The 25,316-nt window shown below is 42.8% G+C and overlaps 1 protein-coding gene across 4 annotated transcripts in view; it reads right to left on the bottom strand.

The window, feature by feature from the left end:
- DLC1 (DLC1 Rho GTPase activating protein) overlaps window positions 1-25,316 on the bottom strand; it is a 410,622-nt gene that overhangs the window by 23,472 nt on the left and 361,834 nt on the right. For 2 of the 4 annotated variants that reach the window (XM_032328905.1, XM_032328907.1), the window contains 2 exons: window positions 5,098-5,169; window positions 152-233 (listed from right to left, as the gene is read on the bottom strand). In XM_032328905.1, the coding sequence (XP_032184796.1) occupies window positions 152-233; window positions 5,098-5,169 (154 nt within the window). Of the gene's footprint in view, window positions 1-151; window positions 234-5,097; window positions 5,170-20,193; window positions 20,823-25,316 lie in introns of those variants that run through there. The other 2 variants (XM_032328906.1, XM_032328908.1) reach the window with 2 other exon arrangements.

Raw genomic sequence — 25,316 nt, 5'->3', positions numbered from 1 at the left:
TCTATTTGAGGGCCTCCTAGGGCAATGTCATTTAATGGCAATATGAAATAACAAGGTGTTACTTAAAACCATTTTGATGATAACCTCATTCTAAAAAACAAAACAAACAAACAAACAAAAAAACGAAACCACTCAAAACATTTCCATTTACCTGCATAAAGCCTCAATGGCGTCTCTGTCCAAAAAATCATGCTCTCTCTTGACCAAGGAAATATCAATGGGGAACAGAAGATCTATAAGAAAAACAGAAACATGTATTTATTGAACACCTAAATTCTTGCCAATCTAGCCCAGTTTAGCAGAGGGGAAAAAAAAGTAGTTTCTTAACACCTACTGTGTGTAGGGCACCTTACTTCCTATCAAGCGCTATGGGAAAATAAAGCAACTTAGGACAATTCTAACAGTGTCCTCACTGAGCTTAGAGGTAAAGTGGTCTGTAGACTCAAATATCCCTCCTTGTCAGAGAAGTGGTTCAAAACACTGTTCCACCTTGGAACAAATCAGCAGGCAACAGATCCCTGCTGTAAATTATAGTTTCGGCCAGAATCAACACCAGAAGGATGCTTCCTTTAAATGGGGTGGTGGTTGTTGTTCTGTTGTCTTTCCATGTGTGTCTGCTCACATTTGATCAGGGGAAAGAGGTCAGGGAAAACAGAGCCAAGGAAAGGTCTACAGAACAATGGCAAGTGGTAGGAAATGGAATCTAACCATTTGCATGACATCAAAAGCTAAAGAGAATTCAGGATATGCTATTTTTAAACAAATATTAGCACTTCCATATGGCTTTTCAGGAGTTTATATAACTCCCCCCTAAAACAAAGGGCTAGCTACAAAGCTGCTGGAGAACAATGGGATCCCAAATCCCTTAAGCTGTAGGAGAGTTCAATAGTCTAGAATACTAGAAGTTATATCAGAACCAAAAAGGAAAAAGGAGGAAAAAAATCAACTCAATAGAATTCCCTTTTTTATCCCTTGTTGATAAATACATTCAAGAAGAGGGGAGGGCGACCCGTGGCACCACTGTGGAAATTTACAACTGCTCTGGAATTGCCACTAGATAAAAACAAGTTACCCTCTAAGGAGTCCAGCTATTAGGGTATAATTGGTCTTTCCTGTAGAACGCTTATATAACATGGTGAGTAGGAGTTCTTTGGTGCACCTTTGTAGGTCAGGAATGGGGGCAATAAATCAGCACAGCGGGGAAACTGGGATTAGCATAACCAAATAAAAACAAAGACAAAAACAAAGCAGAAAAACAAAAAAAACCAACCCCATGGCCTCTGAAATGGCTAATAATGCTTTGTACAGGGATAGACTGGGCTCTCAGGCTCCCAGGAGATACAAGTGATCAGTCCTGTTCTAGTTCCTGGGTTGACCGTGACGGTTTCATGATGGAGCTCCTTATTTTTAACAATCTGCTTCCTAGAGACAATGGTTAAGAGCATCTTTTTTTTTCTTTTTCTTTTTAAATGTTGGAAACAACATCATTACTGTTACAGTCCAATTCCTTTTTCTGAAGGCATAGAGTTCTTTATTGTTACCTGAATAACATAGGCAGACCAATGAGGCAGCCCAAACTTAACAAAGAAATGCATGAAACTTGGTACTTAGGAATTTATCTCTTCATTATTTTATGGACCAACTCTATAAGCTTATAGTGAATGTTAGTTATTAGTGAATATGGCAGACTGTGAAACTGTTTGAAGGTTGTCACATTTTATTTCACTTTGAGCAGACACTAAGAACTTTCAAGTACTAAGTAATAGAGCTGACACTAAAGAATATATGTTAATACTCCCAGAGGGTAACATCTGATCTATATATGTAAACGAAAAGCTCACGTCTGTTAAGTGTACAGGAGACCAGGACCGTGTGATTTTAATAATTCTAACTTTGTGTACGCAGAACTGTCCTTTAGATTCCTTTCTGATCCCAAATTAACTTTCAGATTCTGTTTAAAAAAAAAAAAAAAAATCTAGGGTAGGTAGAAACTAAATGTAAGAGAGAAGTGAAGTAATTCAGTTGCTTTTATTTGCCTACACTGTTTTGAAAGGACCAGCTTTTAAAAGATACGATTTATTGATGTATAGAAGTTCTCAGAGTTCTTCAGGTTAGGATTTCATCTTCCAGCTTGAGTTTAAGGGCAGGAAGTATAAATTGCCAAAGACCAAAATAAAGCATAACAGGAAGACAAGGAATGTGTGGGTTGGTGTGTAGTGTGTTATACTCACCCTACAGACAGGGGCAGGAGAGCAGAAATTATCGCCCAGAACAATATACAGTATATCCCCCAAATAGGTTTACGCTTCAAAAGATTTGTAAATGTAAAGAGACCCCAAACACATCCTGTGAAAATGCAGTCTGAATTTTAGGATTCACTAAGAAGTAAGACAGACTGAAAAGGAGTCTTAGCAAACATACACTCATAAGAAAGTGCTGCCTGGCAGCAAATCAACACCAAAAATGAACATAATTGAAGGAAATTTAATTTCTAAACAGGAGAACAAAAGGAACAAAAGGACAGCCACCTTACTGCCACCACTGCAAATGCAATTACCCTTTCCCATCTCCAGTGGAGCTGTGAATTGAATTTGATAGGATGGTGGTGCCTCCCCAACCCTCCCCAGAGCCAAGCCCTTCTGAAAGACAGAGATACTGTGAATGTTAATAGGTCAGGAATCCTCTCTAAAGGGAAGATAAGCAGCTCCAGCATAATAAACAGGCGGTTAACCAAGCCCCTTAAAAAAAAAAGAGAGAGGGAGAAACAAGAAAAAGAAAAGGAATTGGAAATATTCTCTATAATGTATGAACAGTAAGATCTTTTACACAGTCTAGCAATAAAATAATTCTGAATTCAACTTCATGGGAAAATATCACACATTCGGTCTGGGCTACCATGAGGAAGACCAGGTACGGTAAATTAGATAATGAATTCATGAAGCTGAGCGAGCGAGGAAAATAAAAACCATCTCTATGGTCTCTCTCTGCCTGATCTGCTTCTGGGGAGTACCCACCCACCCACTCAGTATCCCTCCTCAAGGTAACCTGCCCATCATGTCTGGCACTTTTAAGCTTACAAACTACACCCACTCTTAGCATGGGCTTTTTGCTCATGTGTTAAAGAAGGTTGCCAAAGAGCACTAGCTTCCCTGAGAGCCCAATGTCACTGTTACAGGAAGTAGTTTGATTGTCGTTATTCTAGGGGAAGAGAAGGATAAAAGACATGATTTTAAAACTATTGTGAGAAGAGCTGAACATCTTTGGTGAAAATATTTAAGCGACAACATTTCAACTCAATCTTTTAGAAATTTCATCACATGGTGGCTATCTCTTAGTGTCCCTTTCCTTCTTAAGTAATGAAAAAGACATATTTTTAAGATGTAAATTAACCAAAACTATGCTTTTTGAGATTATGGCAGTCTCTTAAAGGCCTTCTTGGATGTTGGAATTATGTTTTTGTTTTTATAAAATATGTAGCATTTACGACAGTGTTGGGCATCCCTGTTGGTGCAGAATTAATAATGGCTTGTTGGTTGGCTGAATGGATGGGATGGGTAGATGAATGAATGAAAGAGTGATGAGAGACATCTCGTGTCATCATCTCAGTAAAGTTATGGAAACCAAGAAAGCTCAAGGTAGAAGCAGCTCTGTAACTCAACTTACTCAGTTTAGGAATCTCTTCACTATTCACCCAAACTTTGCTTGAAAATTACCCATAAAAATGGAGTTCACCGGTTCAGAACTATGATTCTTTTTCAATGACTTTACATACAGTGTGATAAAAGGCCCATGCAAATGAACAGCCTATTCATCTCGCCACACCCACGGCTTGCTCTACCCACACCAGGCAGCCAGAGGTTCAGGAAGAGCCAAGCCTTAGGAGCTCTTCCCCCACTGTTACAGCATCTGAGTGACCCTTAGGGCACTGATGACAAAATGAAGGAGTATACGGTCAGCCTTGATCTTCATTTATTTTTTTTAACAGTCCATTTTCCTTAGTTAAAATACTGAATGCCACAGAAAAAAGAATATTCATCAAATGACAATCTAAACCAAGGTAAAAAGCCTAATTACAACCTAGGGGGCCACATCTGTAACACATGACCCATAAAAACTTACTATTTAGAATAAAGAGCTCTTAGAAATCATTACGAAAAGTGCAACTGAGTCATGAGAAAAACGGGCAACAGACATTTCACAAAAGAACACATATAGACTGCCAGATGATAGGAAGAAATGAGTATTACCATTCATGATGAAAGAAGTGGAAGTCATAGTATATCCATGTTGACTGACAAAAATTAAAGCCTGACAATATCAAGTGTTGAGAGCACATGGACAGACAGGATCTTTATACATCACTGGAAGGGGTGAAAATCGGTACAGGTGCTTTGGAAAAATCTGCATTATAAAACTGAACATATGTGTTGTCTGTTACCCAGTAATTCAGCTCCTCCAAATACAGGCAAATTATTGCTGATGTACCACGAGAATATAAAACTGTATGAGCATGTTCATAAGCCTTCAGAATGTAAAAGCAAAACAGAAAAAGCCAAACTGCCCACCCAGCAGAGTGTGAATGTGAATAAACTGTGATCCACAAACAACAGGCTGTTACACGGCAGTCAAGGCAGGTGATCCCGGGGGACACAAAGTATAGAAGAATCTTAACGTTAAGTGTCAGAAGAAATGGAGAAAACGAAGTCCTACAAGATTACACAGAGCACAATACCCTTTTTATAAGGGTAAAACCAACTTTATAAAAATATATATATTACAAAAATGTCATAAAACGATATAAAAGCAAAGCAAGAAAATGCAAGGAATTACAGAAGTTTCAGAATGAGTTGCTTTGGGTAGGGGGTGGCAGAGGGATCTAATGGGTACATTATTATCAAGGTTCTAGCTTTTGCTTTGAGTGGTGGGGGGTCTTAGGACTTGCTACATTGCTTGCTTAATGAAGTATTTTAATGAGTAATAATATGTGTGAAAATAAATCATAGATCAGTAGTATTATAAACCAAGGATATGAATATGATGATTAAACCAAAACAAAACAAAACAAAAAACAACCCACAAACAGGACTCCCCACTCACCTTCATAAAGCTGCGCGTACTGGGGGAAACCAGTTGCCCGTAGCCAATCACAAGCTTCCTTGGCTTCAATCTCTGTAACAGAGCCAAAGACAGACAGACGGGTCAGTCATGGGCACCTCAGCATGCTTGCTGCTTTAACAAACTCTGATTTGGTTAGACAAGCAAAATACGTCTCTTGACAATGGATAAGCAAAATAAATAAATACACATATACCTACGTGAAGTTGACTTAACTCAAATGGTTTAAAATATGGCACACCTTTTCAGGGTTTAAAAAATGCATTTTTACTTTTCTCTCCTTGAAAAATAAGAACGGGGTCCTAGCAGTAGGTGACTGTGCTTCTTCTGTGTTCAGGTTACAAACGATCATAAAAATAGGGCGTATCAAGCAGGTTGAAGATGGAGTAAATAATCTTAAACCTAGACGGTCTAACCTGGTTTACTTTTCACGACATTGACAGGTGACACCCTGGAAGAGAACTAACCTGACCAAAGGGAGAGACCTTCTGTCTGTCCCCCAACAGGATGAGCAGAAAAGGTCCGGGTGCGGTGGGGCAATGTGCTTTTCAGTGCCCCCACCAGTAAGAGACCCTGGCTGTCAGGTGACCCAGAGGGCATTAAGTCAATAAATTCCACAATCCTGGCAGGATGAAATGCCTAATAAAGCCCTACTTCCCTGTGGTTAACATCTTGTAGATAATATTGATAAACAGCAAGGCCAAGAGCACTGACACACTGTGTTCAAACTCACTCAAGCATGGATTTACAATCCTGTTAAAACTGACTCACAGAGGTGGTCCGGGGCACATTTCATTAGCTTCTCTCTGCTGGCACAAAGTATATTCCTTCAACTCTTCTTCCCACCTTCCACAGGCCACTGGAGTACTTAGGTATATAAGGTGATTCATTCATTTATAAGTGTCTTAACACCGCTTAATTTATTCCAGATTCAAATCTTCGTTAAGAGAGCTCTCCTCTGAGCCAGATGGAGGCTAATATAATCTGTATTAGAAGAAGCACCCATAGCTCACTTTTGTCTAGTAACTATGGTTTCGAAGCAATTTTCCCCTATTATTTCAGGAGTTCCTTGGCCTTTAAAAGGTCATTAAGAACACTCAAATTCATGAAAGCAAGTAGGGTTGTCCTTCTAGAGCATCCAAAGAGAAAAACAACTTGCTGTCTTCTGATGAGTTAGTGAATACCCAGACTAAAAACAGTGCAGGCACGAGAGTGGAAATAAATGGCAAGGCTAAGTTTATTTTCACGAATCTTTCTAGTGTGACGATGAAGCAGCATTTCTAAACTCGAGATTCAGGAGTGAATTTGGGGTTGGAGGAAAGGTGACAGACATGTAGAAGAACCTCAGTGTTTGCGCAGAATAAAAGAATATATAGAATCGTCCAGTGTCAATTACCTGTACTTGTTTTTTTATGTACTAATATGCACACCTTGTCTCAGAAAGGAATTAAGACAACTTTATGAAAAATCATAAACATTTTCTAGGAAACTGTACTGCTGGAAAAGCATATAAAAGCTCAATGTTTTATTTCAAAGAATGAGAAAACTTTTCTCTACGTCTGTGGCCCCTGCTCAAAAATAGATATGAAAAAAAAAAAAAAAAGGCTAAGTGTTTTTAAAAAAAAAAAAAAAAAAAAAAAAAAAATTTTTTTTTTTTTTTTTTTTTTTTTTTTAAATAACTCACTCTTCCTGACCATTTAGAGGTTATTTCCATGGAACAGATTGTTAGACTCTGAACAATAGATTTTTCAAAAGTAAATGCGCTCGCTTTCTTAATATTTTACTCAGTAAATGGTAACCTGAAATTCTTAACATCCACTTGTTTTTGACTATATTCAGACATGACATCGGATCAGCACAGGCACAAAAAGCCTTAATTAGACACACTTCACCAGCCAATATTGCCACCTTTTTAGAGCATGTTCCCGATTTTCTGATTAAAATGACTTCCTGCCAGGAGGCATGTAAGATGCAAAGGTATTTTTCTAAAAAATCTGTACATTTATTTATATACTACTTTACAAATTACCAAGTGCTCTCATATATATTGCTCACTTAAGGCCCGGAGCGAGTACAGGAGCCCATAAATGCCTATTGCTGAGTTGTCATTCTTTAACTCACTTTCCAACACTAAGGAAATGAAAAGCTCCCAAATGACCACAGATTCATTTAAAGAGCTGTATCCAAACAGCCACTCTACTCAAGGCCATTTGGATAGAAATAAATGATGTGAACAGGCACAGGTTTGCATCTTCAGCAGATAATCTAATTAAAAGCTTACAATGGCTAAAAAGCAGTATTTTCAAGAACTACTGAGATCCAGAAGTTTTATCCTCCTTTTCCTTACCCTAAAACAGATGAAAATCTGTCTTTCTTTTAGATGTGAAACCATGGGAAAGAGGCAAGTCAGTATCTGGTTGACATTTAAGAAAGCATACTCGTGAAAACTTGGGCTGCAGAACAAATGAAAACACACTGTTTCTGTAGAAACACACTGATTTCTGTAGAAATCAGAATGACAAAACTGGAAAACCATAAAAAGTTGTCACTGATTTTTTAATAAATGGAACAATTATTGACTTCACTCCTACCCTTTTTCCAATGACCGAGAGAAAATGGTAGTAACAATCCAATCTAAGCACTGATTTTTAACAAATCAGTATTTTCATTTTATTTAACACGAAATAATCCCATGTCTATATCCAAGTCCGGTACAGACCACCCCTTCCAGTTTGAGCCCGTGCCCCAATCCAAGCCATTACGTTCCTTCCTGTCTCCCAATTAAATGCTCTCCTCTCTCAGGAAAACCATCCACCAGACCTGGCTCATCAAAGGTCCAAATGTAAAGCCTTGATCTTGTCTTTCCCTCACAAACTTCACTAGAGCCCCACTGCTTAGAAAATCAAGTCTAAACACCTCTGCGTGTTTTTTCTTCTCTATGTGGCATGCAACCTCATTTTTCCAGTTACCTGTTCTCACTCTACCTCCAAACCAAAGCAAACTCAATGCTCACCTCCCCATATACCACCGGGATTTCGTGGTATGAAATAATCTCCCATCTTCTCAGTGTCAAATTTTACTCATCCTTCAAGGTCCATCTCAAATGTTGCCTCCCCTAGGCAGACCTCCCAGATGCTTCCTGATGGTTCTATCAATGGCTGGCTTTTATTGTGTGCTTAATATGTACAAGGACCTGTCTATGCACTTAAGGCATATTAATTCATTTACTTTTCACATTGATCCTAAAACATGGATTACTAATATCCCCAAAATACAGAGATGAGGAAATAAGCAGAAAAATAACTTCTTAAAATGAGGTTTCTTTTTTTACATTCAAATGCCAGAGCAGAGAAAGAACTAAGACTCATAGAATTTAGCAAGACAGGGGCTCCTGGGTGACTCCTTCGATTAAGCATTCAACTCTGGATTTCAGCTCAGGTCATAATCTCAGGGTTGTGAGATAGAGCCCGACGGCTCTGCACTGGGCAGGGAGACTGCTTAAGTTCCTCTCTCTACCCCTCCCCAACTCTAAAAAAAAAAAAAAAAGAAGAAATGAGCAAGACAGGCTCTCCCCTTAAAAAAATGTATAATAATGAGTGCCTTTAAAATATTAAAACCATGGACACATTGCATGACTTCAGTCACTAAATCCCCACACCAGTTTTTGGAGGCCCCTAACTGGCTCTAACGGTATAACTTTTCTTTTAGGATATGCAACTATGAGGATGATTTTTACAAAACGTTCTCCACTGGGCAGAAACACCATCAGAAACCAAGAGTACAATGGAAATACAATGTCACTTTAATGCCCGGGTTTTCTCTGAGCAAACAACAGACAAATGTGTTAAGGAGGAAACAGGAAATACAGGAAATATTTATTGGAACCAGCTTTAGTGGTTAGTTGTGTAAGATGAATGCGGTCCAGAAGACCCTTTTGTGTAAGGCTGGGAACCATTAGCCCATATTTGCACATTTCCCGGCATGATGGGATGACCCTGTCTTCCTCTTACCCCTCAACAGTGAGTTAAACAGAAATCCCCCAACCCCGTCATCATTCTGCTGAACCTACTGATCTCAACTGGCTGAGCAACAGTAACCGGGTCCAAGTGGGATGGCATTACTTCCACGTCTCTGTGCTGTCTTCACAGTGGGAACCCGTCAGGCTCTCTCGGTCTTCCATGACAACGTGCTACCAAAATCAGGACGCAAGGCACATGCCACAGCTACATGGACGTGTCTCTTAAAGTCTCAGGAATTGGAGGAATGCAAGAAAATCCCAGATTCCTTGGATTCTTCCAAATAGGACAGACCTGTGGCCAAATATCCACAGAAATGTTGATGCTTTTACAATCACAGAGAAGTACATTTGCTGTGTGAAAGCAGGTGGTTATTTTCTGATCCCAAACAAAACTCATTTCTCTCCCCTGATCACACAGATTTCCTCCGATGGGAAAAGGATTCTTACCGATTCTCCAGCCTCCACTGAGGTGGCCAATTTACAGGACTGTCGCACACCTGGGCACCAATGGCCCATGTGTCCTTGGCAGGTGGGCTTCATAGGGCAGCCCATTGGAGAAGCAAACCATGGCTTCAAAACCTTGATCTCAGTGGCTCCCAGCCCTGCATGCAGGAGGCATCACGTCGGGGGAGTAATCTTCCTAAAACCACCAACCACTATCCACTCCCAGGCATCTGGATTTTCTCAGTCTAGGGAGGACCCAGGCTGTACCTTTTAAAAGAAGCTCTCTAGGTAAATTTAAGGATAGGCAGCCAGACATTTCTCTGTATTCTTGCATCAGGAACTCCTTCCTTCGGACTACCTCAAGAGTCTCCCAACTGAATTCTGTCAGAAGCTTTGCCCCTCTTTACCCACAACAAATCTATCCTAGTCCAAGAGTCCCTGAGCCCCTGGACTGACCTTTACGCAGAGCAGAATTCCTTACGTCACTCCTCTGTTTTTAATTCTTCAGGGACTCTCTACCACCTTCCAGATACAATTCAAACTCAACAAACCCACAGCCTTCTTAATTTGGCCTCTGCCTTATCCATTTGGCTCCTGGAAGGCCTCCAAATGCAAGCTTTGTTCGTCTTACTGAACTCCTTGAGGTTCCCAGGAGGCACCAGGCTCTCTCACATCTCAAGCTCTTAATCTGTTCTCCCTCTGGCCCCCAATTCCCCCTTCTCCACCCCATCAACATCTGTTCCACCTTCCCCATGCTGGGTGAGGAACACCTATCAAAGGCTTCTTAATTCATTTGCATGAATTAAAAGACTATTTTTCCACACTGGAAGCATAAATATATTTGTGTGAAGGAAAAGAGAATCTGCCACTATTTTCCTTTTTTCAAAAACAGACTATAAACTAGAATATGAACCTCTTCTTTTCGCCATTAATAAAAACAAATGTTAAACACACACATCTGCCAAGAACCAGTTATCAGGATTTACCTAGGTAAAATGAATTCCTATAGGCGAAGTCAGATAGTAGAATGTCTATATTAATATTTATTACACTCTAATGTTATCTAATCACAGCAAAGAGTTTGACTAGCAACGAACAACATTCCTACCCTCAGGTGCCTAAAAACATTCTAAACATCTGCTGAGCATATTCTGAAAGAAACCAGTTAGGAAGCTTCTGGAGGAGCCGTCAATACTAATTCAGTTTCTAAGGCTGTTTGGCCCAACAGTAGCTGACCCAGCCCCACTTTTAGGAATATTCTAGCATAGCCGTACCTTTAAGTGAAACCAACCACCCTTCACGCCCCCTTTCCCTCAATTTTTATTTATTGCAAATCTATTAAGTGCGCTGCCAAATGTGCTCAGGGACAATCAGACACAGGTTCCTGTCCTAAAGCAGGAAGCCAAATGAAAAGGTAATTCACAGTTGAGTACATGGTGTCCCATGATCCTCTAGTAAGGAAAGATCTGATTTCCTAAGGGCTAAAGGCTATTCTAAGGTCCTTGTGGAAGTCCAAGTGACCGGATACAGGCAGCACCAATGAGTCCCCAGTTCCTAGGTGGAAGCCCCAGTCCTAACTGCGGTTCACACACCGTAGCTTCTTAATGTACCGCATCTGCCATCTCCTCTCCCTCTGCGATCAGATCCCGCACGCCGGCCGCCTTTCAGCTGCTCTGTACTCCCTTTCCTGATTTGGTTTTTCTCCTTCCAAAACACTTGTTTATTTATGTTCACTTTCTGTCTCTCCCCTTGGTAAGCTCCAAAAGGGCAATTTTCTTTTGTCTCCTTTACTCTCTGATCCATCCCAACCACCCATGGCACACAAAGCAGTTGCTCAATAAATAAGTATTACATAAATACAGTATTTTTGTTCTAGTGAAAGGATCTGGGGCACCTGGGTGGCTCAGTGGGTTAAAGCCTCTGCCTTCGGCTCAGGTCGTGATCCCAGGGTCCTGGGATAGAGCCCCGCATCAGGCTCTCTGCTCAGTGGAGAGGCTGCTTCCTCCTCTCTCTCTCTCTCTCTCTCTCTGCCTGCCTGTCTGCCTACTAGTGATCTCTGTCAAATAAATAAATAAATAAAACCTTAAAAATAAAAAAAGAAAGAAAAAAAGAAAGGGTCTTAATTTTTTCTGACCAGGATCCACAATAAGAAATACAATATACATTATAACCTGGTACACAAATGTACGTACGCACATGTGTACACACACACACACACACACACACACACACAAATTTATGTATACGAACACATGAGTTTGTAAGCACATGCCAACAGAAATAAGTTTCACCAAACTGAGACTTAAAATACGTAATACATTCTTATGTCTTTCTATTCCATTTAAAAAATAGTTATGTTACCTACCACAGCAACCAGTTTGAAACGTATTATTTTCACACCATAGCTTTTTCTTACAAAGAAAGAAAAGAAAAGGAAACTAAGAACTTCCCACAGAGAAGAATGTGACGTGACTGTCTGATTCAGAGCTGGGAGGTGGGAGGCGGCCGCTTGAGCACATGGTTTGTGCTCAGCCTTTACTGAAGGAGGGGTGATGATCTCACAGGGAAGACTGGATGGGGAGACAAGATTCATAGTAAAGGAGACAGGGTAAGTCAGGAGGAGATGCTGATACCCAGGTGCTTGTGAATGAATGGCGAGCAGTCCGATTTACTCTAACACTGACAAAGGAAGGAGGCATGAAGTGGAAAGCAGGTTATCCCATGGAGCAGAGAGAAGCGTCTCCTTAGCCTGGTGACCCAAAGGGCAGCCAACATCATTTGCTCCAGGTAAAACAGCTTTGCTTCTGGGTGCCTCGACGCTTTCTAATCACCCATCACAGAAGGAGGGCCAAGTATTACCTGTTAACAGGTCAGGAGAACAGGTCCAGAAAAGAATGCATTGCTTTGTTAAGTAGCCTTGAGAAAAATACTCTCTGGACCTGTTTCCTCATCTGTAAAACCTGAGATTGCCATAGGCTTTGTAAATTCCCCAAGGTTCTGACTCTGGTTTTTCCTTTATGCCAATTTCCCCTTCTCTCTAAGACCACCTTTAGAATAGGTTCCATTTCTACTGTTAAGTTTCCAGATGTATCATCAATTACATGTGGAGACATTTCTCTTCCCTCAAAACACTGGTTCAATAGTTCAGTTTCCCAGTTTTGCGAATGGACTGAAGTTTATTGCTAAAATTTCTAATGTGGTTTTTAACAGATCAATTCCTTGTTCTGTCTCACAAAGCCAATGTTCATATTACAGGGGAACTAAAAATGCTACATATTTTTGCTTCTGTGGGCATCCACAGCCCTCACACTAAAACTCATCCTTATAGGAGGAATACACTCGGGAACCCTGGGTTTTCTTCTGCTTACTGAGCTCTTCTATTTGGGCCTCCCCCCAGCAGCATCCTGGCTTCTGCTGAATCAGTGGGCTGGGTGCTGACATGCTTCTTGGCGCTTTTCATCCTTTCTCTTCACCACTGAGGAAGCTGGCTCAGAGTTTAGGTAATTTGCTCAAGGTTCCAGAACCACCCTGCTCTCCCAGGCTAGAGCACTTGCTGCATACTTTGCCTGCCTGCAGAGATTACTCTCACTTTTCAATCACCAGACTGTTTTTCAGTGCTAGGAAAAACTGCAAATTTGGGAAAGTTTTCTTTGTGTGTGTGTGTATTTTTTTTTTCCCTCTCTCTCTCCTGCTTGAGGTCGGGAGGCAGATCTGTTGCTTTCTAATGAAGAACATTCCTAGAAATAATATAAGGGGCGGGGGTGGGGGGTGGGGGGTGGGGGGGAGGACCCATTTTGCCCAATGATGTGATGACAACTTAATAAAGGGTTTTGCCTGAAAGAAGAAAACCCTGAGACACACCCTACAAGCCTCTACCTGGGATTATGCATGTGAAGAGACACTTGGCATTGGGAAATGAAATCAATTGAAATCCCCTTTGGGGATCATTCAGTTCAAGTGTTTGCAAAATATTGGGTTTTTTCATATCAAAGAATATGTGCTCTTCCCTCACAGAGGCAAAGAGCTCACAGGAAACGGTGAGGGCCTCATCACATTTTTCTATTTCATTTCTATGTGGGGTGGATAAAGAGAAAAAGCCCCTTTGGTTTACATACGTACATGCAAACACATTTCTAATACTCTACATCAAATATTTATGCATTTCCAACCAAGCATTGCTAAAAAAAATGACTTCAAATAATTCTTAAAATACAAAACCCTTTAAAGATCATAATTGCAGGGATTAGGAAAACAATTTACACAATTTCAAGTAAGGAAACAATCTAAGTAACATACTTACAAGGACCCTAGCTTTTTTTCCTGAGTCTCATTTTTTCCCATAAAATGAAAGATTTTAAGATTTTAGGTTTTCAGATTATATAATCCACTTCCTTTACAATTTATGATTCAAGGCAAAATACTGGGTTACAAACCTGAAGGAACACTTCCCCCCCTCTCCATGATGAAAGGTTCGCAGGCACATCAATTCTTTCATTCACACATTAGCAAAGCTTATTCTACTAAGAAACCTCCATCCCCAATCTTTGACTTTTGCTCCAGGTTCCACAGTGTCCCTAGCATGGGAAAGTAAAAATATGGTGTGAACAGCAGTGCTACAGAAACCTTAAATTAGAAATAAAGGCAATAGTGAGGAATTCTAAAGAAACTGTCCACACGGGTTGCAGTCCATTCTGACAGGAAAAAGGAAAGCCAGAATAGAAAGAAACATCAAACTGCCTTACACGAAGACCAATAAAAATAAAAACATGGCAGAGACTGGTGAAGGTAAGCTGCCTTTGGGTGTCCCTACATCGAACCTCAAACAGGAAACACTATATGATTTGACGTTCTCTGTTGTGTAAGAAAAAATAAGGACTACTGTATTCTAGGTGAGCTAAAGAATTACTTTCATTCAAAATGCTGGTGACAACCAGCCCTCCCCAGACACACATGAGCTAGTGGTCAAAATGTGATTCGGGTACATCTGTTTAGCTGAGGAAGGCTTCTGCTTTCATACAGTTACATTTTTCCTACCAAAATGAAGATCCTCATTTTGTTGCTATTCCCATTGTGTTTGCACACTTGGGCAGGAAGGGGTCTGAAACACCATGTAACACACATATGACCTTGGACTAGTCTCTGAACTTCCAGGCATCTCCGCTGCCCCTCAGTGGGGAAGAGGCAATGTTTTTCCAGGCTGCTTTTGACAAGTTCTGGAATTTCCACCGAAACGACTTATAGAAATGCACAAGCATTACGGAAGATCCCTTTCTCGTGCGATCCAGTTTGAAAACAGGAGTTGTGTGCAGATTGTCCCCCATGTGTTTATAGTTTCTCCAGACTCAGGAGGTGAAGATCATTTTCAGAATTTTAGCATCTTCTATCTACTTTGTCACCTGGGTGTGACAAAGGGCAAGGCGAGGGGAGGCTGTGGTGCAGCCGTGTCACCTCCAGGATCCCTTCCTCTGTGGCTTCCTCAGTGCTCACAGCCTGGGAAATGCTACAACCGCAGGGTGTGGAAAACTTCTGTCCCTCACACATCCTCCAGAGACTCCTGTAAGGAGAAGGAAGGCGCCTTTCTGACAAGCTCCAGGAAGCTGCCTCCAATCCGCTCTGTGGGACACCGGAAGGTGGGGCAGGAAGAGAACAAAATGTGGATGGGAGGAGTCAGAGGCATCTGAGGACCCCAGCTCCGCTGACATCAGTCTTCGGTTAGTTTTTGATTTTCCTCCTGGGGACAGGAGGGGGTAAGACATGAAAAGGCCCCTAAGCAGAGGTTTGTGTGAATGGAAAGGAGTATACTTTCCACTGTGAAACTCGGTTCAGTAGCAAAATAAAACCCCAGGATGAAGGGATTCGGAGAAATCACCTCCCACATGAGCACTGGAGGCTGAGGGCGTTAGCCAGGTGAAACGTTTTCATTTACCCTTTGCTGTCCAAGGACATTTCCTAGTAGGCAGTCATGCTCCAGATGCTATTCACATGTTTTCACTGACATCTGCAAGAAAATTTTCCCTTAGCAGTATTATTTCCAGATACTTCTACGGAAGAAAGCGTTCTTCAGGATGGTCCACAGAAGTTAGGAAATGGAATCCCATATTCCTTCCCTAAATGTTAAAGACAAAGGCTCAAGGGTCCATGCATTAAGCCAGAGAGGGGATCCAGAAACCTCTAATTAGTCGATTTTGGACCCTCAAGTTGTAGCTCCCCACCTAGGAGAACTGCAAAATGACTGCCAAGCTCTCCAGGGCCACCAAATATTGTCTTCTAAATCGAACCAACTGCAGCCAAGCACAGCTCCCAGGGCTGCATGTTACTGCCACACACACCTGGTTGAAATCCTAGCTCCGCCAAGTACAGTGAGTGATTTGAAGCAAGTCCTGGATTCCATATTTATAAAAGGGGAATAATCACATCTGCTTTTCCAGAGTTGCTGAGCTGAGGGTTAAATGTGACAATAAGAGCAAACTACGTGATCCGTTTCAGCTTCTATACTATTATTAGTATTCTGTCTAAGTCTGTAGATTTTTTATAAAATTTAAAAAGGAGCATTTATACTAGATATGGTTGACTGTTGCTTGTGACAGACTCTAAAAATATACAGGCTAAATATTCCAGGCTTTCTTGCTGTCCACCCTGCCAAGGAAGGAATACTGAAAAAAATGGTAAGACAGAGTAGATCTAATTAGAGAACCCCCAGCAGGGCTGCTCCCTACTCCTTATCACTGATCATGATAATCCTTAACAATAACACAGGATTCCACAAGGAAAAGGGCAGACAGACAGGAAGAGCCCTTCTAGGCGGGGAATCTTATCCCTTCTACATTAATTAGATTTCTGACTAATTTGAGGTTGAAAGAAAACACCACTGATGGAATTCATACCAGTAACCCATTCCTATAAAGCAAATTTCAATCTTAACAGCCCGTCTTTCTTCAAAGAGGAACGGCCCCTCAAGTCTCAGAATTCCTCCATATGCAAAGTTCTAGAATCAGATAGAAGGATTGTGAAAACTGGTCCAGAAAAGTGTTTTCCTCTTAATTTCAGAAGAGGAACTGGGGACTCTGCTCTTCTGGGACACAGTGTTGGATGTGAACATTTTATGCTTGGGCATTCATTCATTTCCCAACAAGGAAAACTTTTTAGGGCCTAAATGCTGGGGACATCAATCCTTTGCACTGTAGTCCCGCGACTCCAGAGTATCTTAGGGGTGAGTCCTGTTAAAATGAGCTCTCAGTGAAGCTCAGAGAAATGACCACGTTTAGAAATTAAATTCTTTGCTGGATCCCAACTCCGAATTCTAGTCAATGAACTATGCAAACAGAAAATGAAGACTGCCTTTCTTCCCCAGGTCTGCCTTATAATTTTTTGAACAGCCTTGGCATGACATGAGCCTTGATGCCCATTACACCATGGGGCCAGGTTTGACTCGTGTTCTAAAGCTCTAAGAATTTGGGCTTCAGTGATCTGGCAATATCCAGAGAGGAAGGGGAAACATCTGAAGTTATTTTTACTTTTGCAAGTCTTCTGGCTGCACAGGGAAAATGCTAGGGTGGGTCAAGTATTGTCTGGAGCCCTTCAGGGCCCCCCCTTTTTTTTTTTTTTTTGCATGGCCTCATTTCCGTCTTCCTGTTGCTAGGAAGGAGAATTAAGCATGAGAAACTCGTGTTTACAATACTGGACCATCCTGTCCAGCACAAGGCTCTCTTCAAAAATGTACAATTCACTTCATCCACTGGACTTTGGATGCCCCATTCTTCTGGACCAAATCACCTTGTCCTGGATATTTTCAAATGGCATTTTACCTGCCTCAGTTATAAAAATACCACTCTCATTTATCATGGCATCATGGCTTAAAATCTCCAGGGGGGACACCAAAGCAAACTCAAGTACTTATTTTTGTACTTCAAACCACCTCTTTGAATCCCACCAAGCCTCTGACTGGAAGGCATCTTAATGGGGCCTCCTGTATCCCCTCTACGCTCCACGCTAGCTCTACAAGTAAGAGTTTAAGTATTACATACATTTTCTACCCTTTTCCAGTAATAATTTATTCAGTCGTAATATGCTTCTCTATTAACCTGGTATATTTTTCAGAAGCAACCAAATAACCCTTTTTAATGTAAAAATACCCTAACATTTTGCTTAGTTTTTGCTCTTTGAACTATAGCACTGAACAGTAACAAAATAATAACAACAACAACAACAACAAGCCTTTAGGTTAAAGGGCAACTGGCCTCTCATCTTCCCTCCAGACTATGGAAAAGCCTCTGGTTGGCCCAGCGTATGAAAACTTGGAACACTGCCTTCTATTAGCCATAATCAATTGCTTAACTATTCAAACCCTTTCATTCTTAAGGAGTAAGCCGTGTTTCTCATTAAGACTGAAAATTGCTAAGTTAAAGTCACAGGTAAGTCAACGAAACCGTACTTCTCCACTCTAGGAAAAGATTTAAGTTGGAAGCTACTCATTTTGATCCTGTGGAGTCTGAGCTGGGAAACCCTGTTCTTGAGCTTCTGACCAGTTTTGGTGTAAGGTGTCACTCAGATTAAACTAACATTTTTTTTTTTTTTTTTGGGGGGTCAAAAGCAAACTTCTAAAGCAGCTGGGAGAGAAAGTCCGCTGTGCTTCATTTTAAACTCTGAACAGTAGTGCTAATGAAAAAAATATGCAGCCAGGCCTGGGCCACGCTGTAAATCTGGCATGCCACAATAAAAGTTAATACATGCAATTGCCAACATTTTCTCAGAAAATGTCTTGAAATAACTTATGAATGCACATCTGCTAACTATTTGACACTCATTCCCCAGGACTTTAGTTCTTCTATTAGGGGGGCTGTTCACTTCCAGGGCACCCCTCTGGCCATCTGCTACAGTCTGCAAGCCAAGATGGCACTGGGTGCCTCCACTAATTCCACACTTATGGTCTGCAAATTATCTCTACGGAGGACCAGCCTGCAGTCCAGATGGATGCTGAATTAGTCAACCTCTTGGAGCCGCTGATAGATTTACATTCAGAGTTCTGTTGGGCTATTATTTTCCCTCATCCCTTCAGCAAACAGAGTTTGGAGAAGAAAAATGTAATTTGAGACTCAGTATTCTACTCTGTTCCCAGCTGTGATTTTTTTTTTCTATCCAAATGCGGCATACATGGCACCCTGGTGAATCCTTCTCTAAGGGATGGCTGTGCCCAGGCTGTAGGGCCCCCACCTCACCACTAAGGGCTGAAAAAGCTTCAGAATCCCGGGAATGAACCCGTTTGCTAACTCTGTTGGGTGTAAAAAGGCTCACTCAAAACTAGCGAGCGGCAAGGCTTTCTTCTCCGTGGTGCGGATAACTATATGCAAGAGATTCCTGCTACAGTAATTAGAATAAACCCGGGTACTGGTGGAGCATCAGTACCACACACGTGCTAAGCGCTTGTATCAGCTCTCTTGATCCCTCTCAAGCTCCGCGCGTGGTAAATACACTTACTACCCCCGCCTTGCAGATGAAGGAGGTGCAGAGAGGTCTCAACACTTCCCAGATGCGCCCAGCTAGCAGCAGGCTGCGGACCGGGGTTCCTACTACGCCAGCCTCACCCCGGTCCGCTCTAACTCCCCTCGCCACAGGGGCTGTGCGCTGGAAAAACGAACGGATTCAGTAATAACCACAATCTGCAAATTCCACGTGGCAGGGCCAGTGTGCCGCTGCCCGGGGAGAAACTCCTTCCGAATGATCAAAGTCTCAGCCCGTGACGTCGGAGAAGGGGGGTCAGGGGGCCAGGGGGCTAGGGGCAGGGTGGGGCAGGGTTCCCAAAGACCGTGACTTCGCTACGAAAAAGGTCGGGAGGCGTGCTTCCTTCCTTCCTTTCGCCGGCCCAGGAACTCGCCCCGCGCGGGGGCCTCCCGCCGAGCCAAGGGCGTGGGCATCTCCAATCGGCATTTTAGGAAACCCATGCAACGCCCAGCACGTGAAGGCACACCGCAGCCCTCCCAGCAGGCGCCCCTCATTTGCAAGCCGGGGGCTTGCTAAATAGCTTCAACGCTCTCCCGGGGCCGGCAGCCACCAGAGACTTTCCTAAGTCGGAATTACTTTCCAGCGTTTAAAATATTTGAACAGTTTGAAATTAAAACATCTTCCCGAATTTCCTTTCAAGCAGTTTAAAAACACGATTTCCAAGTGCCACTGCGGCCTAAACATCCCTAAGAATCAACTCTCAGGGAGTCCGCGCTGATTTTGGACTTGCATAGTGAAGGGCTGCAAGCACCGAGCCCTGAACGTCCCCGGAGGGAAGATAGTGGAAAGGCGGTCGCGCCGCGCCCCTAGGAACCTGAGGCCAATGCCAGGGACTTAGAATAAGAATAGCAGGGTCGCCGGCGCAGCCTAGCTGGCGGCCCGCCCGCCCTGTACCCGCGCCCGGCGTGCACCCCTTGCCCCGCGCGGCGTCCCCAGCCCGAGAGGGAAGTTAACGTAGGCTTCACTCCATTAGCCGCGGTCGCCCCCCGCCCGCAGCCCTTCCCAAGCCCACCCGACGCTCCCGCCCGCGACCCCCAAGCAGTGAGCAGCCAGGGGTCATTACCCGACATTAAAACCTCCCTCCCCAAACTATGACCCCTATTTTTCCCACACTCCACCTCCTCCACTCCGAGAAACTTGGGTGACTCGGTCCCGAGCCTCCTCGGAAAGCCGTTTAAAAGCACAGAACGACAGGCACCGACTTGACAAGGCGGGGTGACATTTCCTCCGCGGCGAGTCCCCTCCGCAGCTGGCTCCCGCGGCTGGCCCGACGGCGAGGCACAAGTCTAGCTTACGTGTTAGGATCATGATGTCCAGCTTCTCCCTGCACATCAACTGCGGCTGGGGGTGGCGGGAGTGCGGTAAAGAAGTTGAGGCAGTCCGAGGCAACTCAGCTCCCGCGGCTGGACCGACAGAGGCACCCGAGACGCGCGCGCTGGCGATCCTCAGCGCATCCTTGTTCGCCGCTCCGTGCCCCTTGCCACGGCCCCAGAAAGAACGCAAGCTTTTCCAGAGGTCGAAGAGAGAGCTCAGGGAGAGGGGCGAGAAGCACCGGAGCAGTCGCCCCTGCTGCGGAGAAGTTCGGCCATGGCCGGGTTAGGAGCTAAGCGTCCTCGCTCCGGCTGCTGGAGCGCTCTACCTCCCGCGCTCGCCTCCGGCCGCGCCCACCCGCAGGGCCCACCCTCGAGGGGAGGGACGAGGCCCGGCAGCGCGGACTCCTTCGCGCCGCCTAGGTGGTGGGCGGCAGCCTCCCGCCGTCCTCCCGGCCGGGACCCCGCCCCAGACCCCGCCCCCGTTGCCCCGCCCCTTACCTCCTCCCCGCCGCTGGGTTAACCAGCCGCAGCCTCAGGCGGTACTCTGGCCCCGCCCCCTGCCCCCGTTCCCGCGCCTGTTCTGCTCCAAGCTGGAATATTTTCCTCTGGCCTCCACGTTTGCAGGGGGAAGTACCCCGAACTGTCCAACTGTTGGCCTCTGGGGTGAAGGCAAACCCTCGGTGCGTTTACTTGCCGGGGAAATCTGAGCTGGACTCTGGGACACCGCGCACTTTCCCTGTAGCATTGCATATTTAAGAAAAAAATAATCTCAATGATTCTGCCTTACATCCTGGTGGGAACCGCTTAAATTTTCGGAACGGAGGGGAAGCGGGAGGTAGGGATGAAGCAGTGTTTCCCCACCTGTAAAATGGAGAGAAGATACTTGTCCCTTGGACGTTGGTCATTCATTGCTAAAGCCCGGAGGGATAGAGAACGAATTGAGAGGGACTTTAGAGAGGGACTGAATTTTTTTTAGCACGTGTTGACCATATTGTGTGCCCATTCAGTGTTTTACAAACTATGGACCTTGGGCCACAACCCCAAGCAGCTCCTGCAACTTCTGGCCCCGCCTCTCTCAGAGAACTATAATCTGTGATGGTGATAATCTGTGTTTTAACAAACCCCTGGGTGATTTGGAGAGGCACTGTAATTTGGAGGTCCCTGATAATAATAGGAAGCTTCATTTTTAAAGATCACAAATGAATACGACCTATATAAGATTTTTAAAAATTCAGACCAGGTTTTCATGAAAATTTGCTTTGGGGCTAAGGAAACTACTAAATCCATTCATTCAAAAAATATATCAACAGCATTCATTATGTGCCAAACACTGTTTTAGACTTGAGCTGTAGCAGTGAGCAAAAAAACCAAACATCCCTTCCCTCCTAAAATATACTTCCTAGTGGAGAAGACGTACAATAAAGAAGGTTAAATACCTGAAATATTCATATTCAGTGTCTTAGGTGGAGATACATAAAGCGGGGGAGGGGAAAGAGGAGTTGGAGAGTTTCTTTAAACAGGGTTAAATGCAAATGGAAGATTAGTCTGTCTTAAATAGAGCTTAAAGTAGAGCCTAAAAAATTCATAGGCATTCCTTAGTTTACATACAGAAGACTCTCTTTCACCCCAGTTTTTTAAAAAACAATAAAAATGCTAACTCCACTGGCTCGCTAATGTGTGGAATCAGAATTCTGGCTCTGGAGAATGGCCTTTTGGGTTTGGGGCTCCACTCAGTAGATATTTCCAGGGCTTTTACCTACTTATAACTGCTGGGGACACCACGGTACGCAAGGGTACCCCCACCTCTCTCTGTGCAATTTACAGTCTGGTGGGGAAGCGACAAGTGTGAAAAAGAGGTGCTTGTGAGTGTGCAGGAAATGGAGCCCAAGATAGAAAGAAGAGCGAGCTGCCCTCTGAAGTTTGCATGCTGGGGGAATTGTCAAAATGCCCACAGTTGCTGGCAAGGTGCAGTGTGATCCTAGGGCAAGTTGGAAAAGTAGGGGCAAAACCTTTTCAACTCCCTGCGCGTTCGTGTTAAGGATTATTTTATCCTTTACAGTTATAAACAGCAAGAAGACATATTATTGGACAAAGGAATCCCACAGCCAGATCTGCGTTTTGAAAAGACTACAGGCTGTAGTGTGTACTATAAACTTAGAAAATAGGAATAGACCTCCTAAACATACTAATATCCCTGATTTATTAAAAATCCAAACCTTAAAAATATGGATAGCATCTCCTCCAAAGCATATCAACTCTCAGAGTAAGTTCTTAATGTTTATTATCAGCTAAATGTAGCTGCACTCAATTTAATTAGGTTTCTCGGAGTTTGTGCAATCCCTACACACCCACTCCCCACTGAATATTTCAGAATAAAACATGCTACTCTTTGTGTCTCTTCTTGTCCAAACTCCATTCCTTTTTCCTTGATTATTGATGTCTTCTCTCATTTCATCATATTTCTCTGGAGGTTTCTGCTATGTGGATTGCTCCTCATCTAATAATACCAATAACTCCAAAAACATTTTCCTTGGTGAGGTATTGGTTTGCATTTGGCCTTCACTGAATCTCATCACCTTCTTCCATTATTTGGTTTATTGACATAGCCTGTGTCCTGAACCAAATCCCAATTTTCATAGTTTTAATTATTTTGGGGGGAGGGAAATAGAGGGAGGAGGAGAGAATCTTCAGCTCCCAGTGTGGAGATCTACTCAGAGCTAGATCCCAAGACCCCCAAATTATGACCTGAACTGAAATCAAGAGTCGGATGCTTAACAAGCTGAGCCACCCAACCCCTCCCCCGCCATTGTTTTAATTCTTAGCCCCTTTAGAAATGGACATGCTACATTTTGAAAGCTGCTGCACTTGTTGAATAGGGAATAGTGGTTGAAAGAGGACCTTTGTAGCAGGCAAATTACTAGCTGTGGGATGAATACATACATTTTGCCTCTGAAACTTCAATTTCATCTTGAAAAAAGGAGGTTGAACTAGTGCTTATCTCAGGTTTTTAATGAGGATTGAATAAGATAATGTACATAATAAGCACTTGATAATGTTCATGATTATTATTACATATTACTAAGTGGGCACATCAAACAAAAACACACGATTTCTATTTAAATAATCATCCAGGAGAAGATTAAAACAAAACAAAATGAGCCCCAGACTTTACCCTTTCTGAATCTGAGGAGCCTTTACAAACTCTGGGAAGGAAGGAGTGGAAAACTCATTCAGAGTCATTAAGAGATGAAAGAGGGTCCCCAGAACAGCAGAGACTCCTTATTCATTCAGCTTTTAACTCATCACCCAATGTTTCCTTTCTTCTGTCCTGGGCAGATGACATTAGACTAGGCTTGTTAGCTGATTTGCATTAAGTGACCCTGGGTACTGACACTCTGGACTCTAAGAGGCAGGGATGAAGTGGTCCATTTCTCCACCAAAAGTCTACAGTCCTCCAAAACCCTTTCAACACATGATGATAAAAAAAAACCACCACAAGTTACCTCAGGTTTTGTTGCTACAATCTGACCCAAGGACAAGGACCTGTGTTGTTTACTTTCTGCCATGCTCCTCTCAGTATGGGTGTCAGGCTCATTGACGCTGCTAACAGGGATTTCCTACCCTGTCTGTTTGGATGTTTCCACATTTAACTGTGTATTACCAGGGCAAAGAAAAATCACACAGGTAATTCCCAAACTGCATGACAGAAAGCTAAAGGACTAAGAGGTCACTTCTCTGGTTCTTACTCTGTATTAATGATTGATACTAGAGATCATCGATACTGCCCAAGGACATCCTCCAGCATTCTTTCCACTATAATGTATTTTTTAAAAAGGAGTAAAACTCAACTGTCTATAGGCACTTGTGCAGATAATACTTATGAAGAAGGCAAGCCACAGTTGGATGGTGAGAACTGGGGAACCCAGAACCTCCCCAAGGGGGCAGGGCCAATCAGGCTCGCTTGATTGTTGGCCTGTGTTAACACAGTAGCCCCATGGTTCTGCGTTTAAAGATTGTTCAAGCGCCTCCTAGCTTTCTATAATTTTATTTCAAACCTCTCAATTTTTAAAAGTTGGCAACCAATTAAAAAAAAAATCTAAACCCATTCCAAGTAATTTCAACTTTGGGCTTCATTTAGCTCAAGGCAACTAGTTTAAACCTCTGCTCTAGTGATACAAGCCAAGCAATGTCTTTGGAAATTTCTCTCCCACAGGAACTAAAAGCCTCCTGAGCTTGGAAAATGTTGTAATATAATTTGTGTTCAATGGAGCATTGGGAAATCAGTGTGGAAAAAAATTTATTTGTAATGTTCAAAGGAAGTAAGACAAATAATAGAAAGTTTTGAAAATAACTTTTAAATGGTTAAGAGACATAATTAAATTTGAAATTTAATAGTTGGCCTTAAAATATTCACTTACGTTTAAGTTCCCAGGACCCACGTCTGGGTTCTTCCCCACTCTCCACCCCAGTATTTAGCCATTGCAGAGATACTTAAAACCCAAATGCTGGAGGTGTCAAATGGGGAAAGAAGGGGAAAAGAGAGGACTGGGCAGTGAAACAGATTCACCCCCTTTTAATTGTACCTAGAGCAGCTCCCTTGTCTAGTCAGACCTTTTTTGACTACTTCTTTTCGACAATGTAAACTAAACGTTTTAAACAAATATGGGGAAAGTGACTTAGTCTACCAGTGATAATTTTAGTTAAGAAGGGGAGACCTTTGTTCCTGCATGAATGTAATATAAATCTACTTTTGGGATAATCACTTAAGCCTGAAATATGAACCAGCCTGACACAGTACTTTAATCATTCAACAATTAGACCATGGAAAAGGCAGTGTGCTGGTGAAATGACAATGAGCATGAATAAATACATCTTTGGGATGGAAAGTACAGCATGGTGACTATAGTTCATACCACTACATTATATAT

The sequence above is a fragment of the Mustela erminea genome, chromosome 21 (genome assembly GCF_009829155.1).
Source record: "Mustela erminea isolate mMusErm1 chromosome 21, mMusErm1.Pri, whole genome shotgun sequence".
In the NCBI taxonomy this organism is placed as follows: domain Eukaryota; kingdom Metazoa; phylum Chordata; class Mammalia; order Carnivora; family Mustelidae; genus Mustela; species Mustela erminea.
Note: the sequence above shows the minus strand (reverse complement) of the source record. Positions and strands in the feature narration are given on the sequence as shown.